Raw genomic sequence first — 9,425 nt, 5'->3', positions numbered from 1 at the left:
TTCATTGGGGGGGGGATGACTCTGGCAGAATCCTATTCTGCATATATTTGTGCTCTTGAATCACAAAAGGAGAACTCACAACACGACTCTGTATTGTGCCAGCACAGGCCAATATCCAGGATGGGTGATGCTGACATGGGGAGAAGCCATACCAGGGCTTCTCACGTGGGACAGGGCTGAGCTGTAGTCGCTCCCATGCTGCCAAAGTAACATGGGTGGGTGGTGCCATTGACACCCCTACTGCAGCGCTTTCAACATTTAATTCTACTGACAACCATTAAAGTGATATTTTTTTTTGCAAACAAACAACAGAGTCGAGTCAGCGAAACGCTGGAGAGGTTGCTCCTCTGCAGGCACATACCTCCACTTGTGGTGAGATTGCCCACAAATCCAACCATTTGGGACATCAGTCCAACAAGAAATAACTAAACAGGTAGAGTGGTACCTCTGGTTGCGAATGGGATCCGTTCCGGAGGCCCATTCGCAACATGAGCAGAATGCAACCTGCGTCTGCACATCTGTGCATGTGCGGGTCGTGATTCGCCGCTTCTGCGCACGATGTCATTTTGTGCCTCTGAACATGCGCAATCGGCGAAACCCAGAAATAACCCTTTCCGGTATTTCCAGGTCGCCGCGGGACGCAACCTGAAAAAACGTATCATGAAGCAAACGCAACACGAGGTATGACTGTATTAGAAGCCACCCCCAGAACTGGCCCTAATGAATATTTTCCAAAACAATAATGTGCACTCACACTATGAAGAGCTCATCTCTTCAGCCAGAAACACCATAGCTAGACACTGGAGGGACCTGTCAGGAGTGAAAATGATACCAAACTGTATGGGAAACAGCCTTACTAGAAATGCTAACCAACAGATTGAAACTAGCACAGGGACAAACAAAAGAGGACGCCTTCACTCTGGTGTGGCTCCCTTTTATTACGCACACAGCACAACAAGAATGCACCGACAGCATATGAATTGATATGGCTAACTTGACCAAGAACCCTTCCCCCTCTCACATACAACCAAAACTCACTGCAGTCAACTGAAGGCAATCAACAATGCCCTGGGCCCCCCAATCTCTCTCACCACCAATGGAAACTAATACATGAGTAGAAAGTGAACCTACCCATGTGACACTGACACAAAAACCTTGTACTCACACGATTTAAAAGAATGAGAGTTTACTACCCTGTCTCCCCCCATCACTCTTCTCCCCCAACCTTATACTGTATACAACCTTTATGATCTGAAAATAGAGACGATGTATGTACTTTTGCAACCCAATAAAATACTAAATAAAAACAATTAAACAAACATTGTAAGCCTGCAACTTACACAGGAGTTCCATTCTGAAGATCATGCCTAAAACAAAAATTGTGTATAGTGAAAACATATTGGGTTCAATGGCAGGTGGGATTGCCAAATCCTTTTTTCTTGTATGTCCACTCCCTTTCCACCCTCTTTTAATTTTTTATTTTTTCACAAGCATGCAAAGCTGAATATGCACAAGTTAAATGTGTGTAAGTTGCAGGCTTATTGTGATGAAAGTGTTACAAAAGAGTGATGTTAAAAAAAAAATTCATCCACAGAAGCTGGGGTGGGAAGAAGGGGCTAAACTTCATTGTCTCTCTTTGCAGCTGCTCCTCTCCCCAATGAGGAAATGTCAGTTCGTTTTTTTAAAACAATAGCATTATACTGAGGCAATCTTAACTAATCAGAGATCACAGAGGTGACATGAAAACATGATCATGTGGCTATTCTTGACCACAGCATCACAAAGACAAATTAAAGAGAGGGCAGGAATCATTACCCTCACTCTGAAGAAGATTCCTGATGGTGTTAAGAAGTTGGAACAGATGGGGAAAGTGCTTTCTGCCAGAGTTCTGTATGGCACCTCCTGAGAAACAAAAAAAGCTGGTGTGCTTTTCCAGTAGGCAAGTTTTGTGTATACATGCAAAACTCTGCCCACTGCTCAATCAAAACAGCAACCAAAACAAATAACATCTATTTTTTATGCTGCCAACAAACCATAGACCTCATTTTAAAATCATGTCCTCTCAGAAATACTGATTCCAAAATGTCTACACTTTTTAAAATGCAATAATGCCTCAGATTCACTAATACTAGCAATGTTTTTTAAAAAAATTCAATAAATCATAATTCATGATACTTAAGGGATGAGATTAACTTACACCTGTAGAGAAGGATGCTGTGCTGTTTGCAGGACAGAACTCAAACACACTTTATCACACTGATCAGTAATTAACAGACTGTTGCTTTGTGGGAGCAGCCCTCATATATCTTTGCCAAAGCTCTCCACAAGCTTCTGCTTCATTATTTTGTGCTTTAAAATGCACATGAGGCACACAGTTCTGTGCATATTCCTTTACCATTCTATGCTCCGAATACAAAATATAATTCTTTCCAATCTGTATCCTTTATCCCAATTTCAGTACTCCGTCAAAATATGTACAGTGAGGCAGTAATATTAAGAGTGGGTTTACGATGGATATCATTATAACTTCAGACATCCAATAAAACTCAGTTGGAGGGGCTGTAAATGGGTTCCCTTTCCCCACAATTTTCATTCTCATCAGAAGATGGTACACAGCCCCCCTGCGGAAACATAGGAACATAATGTCCACATCAAAAGCACATCTCTCTTGATAAGAGTTGAAGAAGACAAAATGGAACCAAGGTGCTGGTAGTGCCAACCAATCTTGGCTGGCCTTCATAACTGGCTGAAGCAAAAGCTATACACACAACCGAAGTTCCCAGCAAGCTGTGCTGGAATGTAAACAGACATGTGACATGTAACAATCCCATGTCTGCTCCTTAAGGCAGAATGGAATTTTCCAACAGTTTTCACCTTGGCCCTGTCCTGCCTTCAGAAGAAGTCATCAGAATCATGAGCCCTTATACTGAGCTCAAGACACTGCATAACTGGGCTGGAGAGGATGAACCTCTGCTTTCCTCCACAGATGGGAAGGCTGGTCACTCATTGCTATTACAACTAAAGGTGGGGGTGGGGAGGTACAGATCACCAGTGGCCTCCTGGAAAATGTATTTGTGAACCCTTTGCTAAAGAAGACTAAATCATGGAGCAGGCACATTCAAAGCCAGACAAGAAACAACAGAGAAGGAGTACATTACCAAATCTGTGAGCCATGGGGTGAAGATAAAGTCCAGTGGAGGTGCTGGGTGAAAGAGGCTGAAGAAATGGTATCTGCTGTGGTGCAAGTCCCACTAGAATTCAGGAGCCTGATACAGTCCTTTGCAGCCCTTGCTTAAATTAAAGCTGGGGCTGCAAGGGAAGAAAGAGGAGTGCACTTAGAATGTGCTCCTGATTATTCAAGTTGAATCACCTGGTGGGTGATTCAGGTGGGTGTCCCTGCCCAGCTGTTAATAGTAGCTCAGGGAGGGTGGCTCAGTTCTAGTTCTGGCTGTGGGGCAGATTCAGTTCCCTAGCCAATTTAATGGGACACAAGTAGAACCTGTATTTGGGTTTGTTTGTTTGCTTAATGAAATGTCTTATTTTTGTTTTGGAATTTACATGAAATATTGGCCATGAAGTGGGCAGTGGAACTGAAATAGTGAAGGGTGATTCTTCCCTTGTTTGAATGCCCTCTCACCTGAATGCCTTCTTCCCCTCACCCTGTGCAAGGCATTTATTATTGCTTCACCTGTTCAGGGAGATTTTAAAGCAAAGCTCTGGTAGATCTGGGCTTAAATTAAGCCCTGGATTAAAACTCACACAAATGGTCACAGGACTGGTCAAGGATAAAGGCTTTCCCCCTTCTTAGGTTGCACAGGTGCTGGATGGAATCCAGCAAAAAAATTACTGGTCTGCCTTGATGCTGCTACTGCTGCTGCATTAAGATGAGGGTAATAATGTGTTTGGGAGGATGTTGCATCACTCAAATGAGCGTTTCCACATGTGCAACGTGTTATGCAAGCACAAGTGAATCTGCAGACCTTTTCTGCCAATCTAATTATATGGGTTGTATACAGAAATAGCTTCTTAAAAGTGTGAAAGGGGGATCACTGGCTCTGTATAGCAGTCACATTTGATTGGGCTCCAACAAAGCAGGCCAGAGCTGCAAGGGAAATGTCAAAATATCATTATAACCAGTCCCCCCCCCGGGGTAATATATCATGGTTTAACTTTATGCAAACAAACATTTCTTTGATGTGCCCAGACCTTTTTGTCCCTGACAGGTCATTTTTATGTAAGCTAAGCTTATTAAAGGTTCAGTGTTCATTGGCCTTGTGGAATTCGTGGTGGAATCCTTTTGGCCTGGAATCTGTCTTGCATTCTTTAGCCCAAAGACAAGCTGTAGCTGAAAATAAATGGATCTGAGTTCATCGCCTGATTACCTTTTGTGTCTCTTGACATCATTCAAGTGCCTGCGTCATTCTCATTTTAATTCTGGCCGCTGTTGCCATAAGGTAAAGAAATTATTGATTAATCATAAAAGCTGTAGACACAAACAAAAACGGATGCATGAGAGGGGAAACAGCTTTACCAGAGAAGATAGAATTTTTTTAAAAAAAAAAACCTCCCAAGATTAATTATCACAAACATCCCTGCTGTAAATGATTTTGCATCATCTTTAATCTTCCATTCTATGCATCTACAAAGGTTATTGCATTATATAATGAGTATATTGCTGATACCAGGGGCCTGATTCATGTTTCACTTAGAACAGTTTTATAGCTTAAGAATTCCATTATGGAAGCTCCCCAGCAGTTGTAAATTTACAAAGCTCCATTTGCTTCAGCAAAGTTATGCTGATTTAACCTAGAAATAATTAGAAATGTTTCTAATTTATAATGCCATGAGATCTGGATTGTTCCCTTTGCATATTTAACAGCTCTTGTGAATGGGATATATTTTTAAAACTGTCCACCAGCTGTATTGTGCAGCATGTTGTGCCGTAAATGTGATAGGTTGTATCCAATGGGTGCTTTGCTTCTGCAAGTTAATTTCCAACAACTTTTGCTCCCTGAAAAGCTGTTCCTAAAGACTGAGCTAAAGCTGTGTGTTTTTTAATGTGAGCTGACGGGTCTCCCCCACTTTCTCTAACTCCCCCCCCCCTTTATAAATGTGTTATTCAGTGCTATTTTTCTGGAAAAAGAGGTGCTGGAACTCACCATAAATATGTCCCTTGTTCTCTTATAACGGCAATGGTGCTCACCTGAGAGGTGCCAGAACTGATCTCTGATGAGTGTGTTTTGATTTGTGTGTGTGATGGGGAGGCTCTCTTGAACAGAAAGGGATATGTTGAATTCTGGAGTAGGTAGAGGGGGAACAGTGACAATTAGGTGCAAGCAGAAGAGTTTTCCATTAAGGCAACAACACCATTGGCTATAGCCTGCAGTATCCAAAGCAGTTAAATGAGAGAGTGCATTATGGTGATCAGTTTGATGCACTAGGTCCAATTCTAACACGCTAAAGTCTCCATATGCCCATTTGCAAAGTGGTCTATTTAGAAACAACGCATGATGCTGATGAGGAAGCGGGACCTCAGGAAGAAGTAGCTTCTTAAGGGTCACATCACATATCTAAACTGGGTGGGCACTTTCAAGAATGCAAGTAGAATAGATCTGTGCATGGTTTTTTTGTATGTGCTGATGGTATCATAAAATTGCTCAAGAATCTGCTCGGCTAAAAAAAAAAAAAGTCAAGTCACATTGAGTACATCCACCAGTCAGTAGGCTTGTTAACTTTTTATTTTTTTTGGAAAAAAAAATTGACCCCCCCGGGTGAAGCTGAGAAATGGGACCAGGGCAGAACCAGACATGTCAGACACACAGACAGGTAAGCGTTGACCCACATCACCCATTTTAAGCACATCCAACATACATTTACTGCACACATGTTTTCCCCAAGAATCCTGGGAACTGTAGTTTGTTAAGTTGGCTGGGAATGATAACTCAGTGAGGGGGAAACTGCAGTTCCTAGGATTCTTTGGGGAAACATGTGTGAAGTAAACATATGTTGGACGAGCTTTTAAGTGTAAGGTGTGGATCTGCCCAATGGTGCATCATGCAAAGAGACTGGAAGGTTCTGGAGCTCACTGGCTTTCAGGCTCCCCATACTGATTGCTAGCTTGGCACCGCTCAGCCTTTTAGGACTCCTGCAAATGTAAGATTGAACTATGCGTTGACAGTGTGAAGCAAATCTCAACCTTCATTCCCATCACACCAACTCTGTCATGTGAAGTGACCTGTAACGGGAGCTTCCTGTGCAATCTTTAGCATTAACAATAGAGATAATAAGTGGAGAAACGCACCTGCAATGATGAATGGAAGAACTTCGAGTACATGTACATTATCTAATACTGCTGCCCATAGTGTGTAAAAGATGTTACAGATCAGAAGGGATACAGAGATGAGCTGCATAAGTTATCTAAGACATGAAAAGGATCTTCAGAGAGTCAACATGCTAGTTTCAAACAATATTTGATTTAAGTCATTTGGAGGGAGGGAGCATACTGGTCAATGGCTCTTCTAATTTTTTGAGGAAGACATAGCGAGAGCAAATTGCTACATTGTTGGATACATTCTTATTAGAAATAAGGCACATTTTTTTAAAAATAAAATAAAAATAAAACCTGTTTCCCAAGGCAGCTAGTGATTTTCTTCATAGTTTGTTTCATTCAAATAAAGGCTCAACCTTCACAAGAAGGGGTCGCACAACACAGGCCACCTTTATGCAGTGTATAATCACTGAATTTATCATCCATGAGTGGCCAATTCACAGCCTAAAAATAATTTAGATCAGGGGTGTAGGATTATCAGCAGGGTAAAATCTGAAACAGCAGTGACTGGTGGTTAAAGCTTCTATGTGCTTTACTGACACATCAAACAAGTGTGTGATGGTTGCCTTCTCAGCTACAATCAACTTGATCAATCAATTTCTGTGCATTTAAGTAGTGGTTTGATGATTATTAAACAATAACTCCAGAGCCAACAAGACTAGTCCATTTTAATGATATTTGTTCAGTGAATTCGGAGCCTGTCAAAAAGAGTTGTTGGGAAGAACAATTAATTGGTACAAATGTGAGTGCAAATTCTCTGGATTTCTCCCCACCCCCACCCGCTTTTTACTTTAAAGCATTTTGTTCAAAGTATACAACTTATGTGCACGATAACAAAGTTCATACGGTTTTCCTCGGTGACGATAAAAAGCCTACTTTTTGTTATAAATGGGAGTAAAAATTAAAATGAAAAAGAGAGGTCACAGTTTTGTCATTGGTATGTGAAGGTTGTTCCACGGACCCATCCACAGTTCGTCGTCGTCTGACTGCGTCTGATCGCTGGGTAATTCCAAAGGCTCCTTGACATCCTCGTTGTCAACAATGGACTCCTGCTCTTCTGTGCTTTTCAACCTGTTGCCCCCTGACTTTGTTCCTGTGTTATCAGCGTCTATAGCGGAGGATGCAAAGGAAACACTACACGGTCTTGTGTTCAGTTTGTCACTAGATGATGCCCCCGTTGAAAACGTGTTGAGTGGGACGTTCTCCTCATGTGTCACTGCCAACTTATCAAGTTTCTTGAAATGTTTCCCCAGCCTCACAGGGGATGTGACCTTTAAATTGTTTGAGAGGCAACTGCGCCGGGTTCGAATAACCGAGCCATTTTGGGCAATGTAGATGTTCCCATTGATATTGGTTTGAATGTTGGGGTTGCTGAGACGATTCCTCTGGCTTTCTGGGGCACTGTCCTCTCCAGTGGAGCTGGTCTCATACTCGGGATCAACCACCAGCTTGATCCTTTTTTTCCTCGCCCACTGAGTGATGACAAAGAGAAAGAGAAATCAATTATTTTATAGTGTGTGTTTTTTTAATGCATAGCATGGGCAGCTCCGTTGCTTCCACTAGAAAACAAAATTAGCTTAAGTGAACAATTTCCTTTAGAAAAATCAATTTAACTGCACTAAAATATGTTGAATGACTTGTTAACCACTGTGTATTGAGATTAAAACAAGGAATGCCTCAATATGGATATTTTTGTTTCAGAAATGAAGTAGAGGCTATTTACATTAATATCTATAATAAAACAGAGGGGGGAGGAATGTGTGAAGCAACAATTCCCATAAACATCTCTCATCTCTCACTGGACACATGCAGGAAAACACTTTATTCATGACCTGGAAGGGAGGAAGCAAGTAGAATCTAGATTTTGATCTCTGTGGTGACCAGTGATTACAAAGCACTTCTGAATTGCCTTTGTCTAGTTCCCCCCAGACGTCATTGGACTACAACTCTCATCATGCTTGAATATTGGCTGTGTTAGGTGGGGTTGATGGGAGTTGCAGTCCAACAAGATTAGGAGTTGGGGAAGCCTGCTCTAGAATCTCTGTTCCCTGACACCATTTGTATAATGAACTGAAGGTGTTTTCAAGTTAACATGCTTGGTTTTGCATTTCTATTAGTGTTGGCAGGAGTGGATTCTCTATACAGTGGTACCTCGCAAGACGAATGCCCCGTAAGACGAAAAACTCGCAAGACGAAAGAGTTTTTCATTTTCTGAGTTGCTTCGCAAGACAAATTTCCCTATGGGCTTGCTTCGCAAGACGAAAACGTCTTGCAAGTTTGTTTCCTTTGTCTTGCAAGTTTGTTTCCTTTTTCTTAAAACTGTGCATTCAGGGGGTACAGTTGTGACTTGACTTCAAGGAGCAACACATAGCACACGGTGTCAAAGTTGTTGTAATCTGGACAAGCCACCCTGTTTTTAATTTTTGAGGTTTTTGAAGACTTTGGTGATTTTTGAAGCTTTTCCAAAGTTCGTGCTTCGCAAGATGAAAAAATCGCAAGACGAAAAAACTCGCAGAACGAATTAATTTCGTCTTGCGAGGTACCACTGTACTGGAAAAACTTGGGAAATGAAACACACTGAGGTATTTTCCCAGGAAATGGTGTGATGTCATCTTCAGGCTGATCCGTTTGACCCCATAAGCCAACCAGTGAGCCCAAGCTGCAGAAAATATGGGTGACTTTTCCTGGGACTCTCTCTGAAAGCCTGAGGTTTACATAGCTCACTCTGAAATACATTCAGCTGAGGCAGTGGATTACAAATGACATCTTATCTCTTGATATGCTTACCTCCATGATCAGATACTGAACTTACATAGAGTTATATCCATGATAACTGTCTCTGTCAGACATAACCAAACTCCCAAAGTTTTCACACCATAAACACAGGCAGATAGATGAACTAGCCTTAGAGATCAACAGGATATGTACAATATGCCAATAGGGTACATATTTGGAAAATCATTATCACTTCCTCCTAGAATTAATCACTTGAAATATTGTATTGTAATATCAGCTCATGAAGAGCACTTGACATTTCTGCTTCAAGGGGATCATTGCACGAAAGCAGTGGTATTTTACAGCTTGACAATCTTAGTTT

The 9,425-nt window shown here is 41.6% G+C and overlaps 1 protein-coding gene across 17 annotated transcripts in view; it reads right to left on the bottom strand.

The window, feature by feature from the left end:
* Positions 1–6,979: 6,979 nt before the first annotated feature.
* The window catches only part of PCDH15 (protocadherin related 15), a 649,889-nt gene continuing 647,443 nt past the window's right edge, over positions 6,980–9,425 (bottom strand). For all 17 annotated transcript variants that reach the window (XM_081861749.1, XM_081861756.1, XM_081861754.1 and 14 more), the window contains one exon: positions 6,980–7,800. In XM_081861749.1, coding sequence (XP_081717875.1) covers positions 7,249–7,800 — 552 coding nt within the window. In that variant the 3' untranslated portion in view covers positions 6,980–7,248. The remainder of the gene's footprint in view (positions 7,801–9,425) is intronic.

Source organism: Podarcis erhardii (assembly GCF_964252035.2).
Source record: "Podarcis erhardii genome assembly, chromosome: 5".
Taxonomy (NCBI): domain Eukaryota; kingdom Metazoa; phylum Chordata; class Lepidosauria; order Squamata; family Lacertidae; genus Podarcis; species Podarcis erhardii.
Note: the sequence above shows the minus strand (reverse complement) of the source record. Positions and strands in the feature narration are given on the sequence as shown.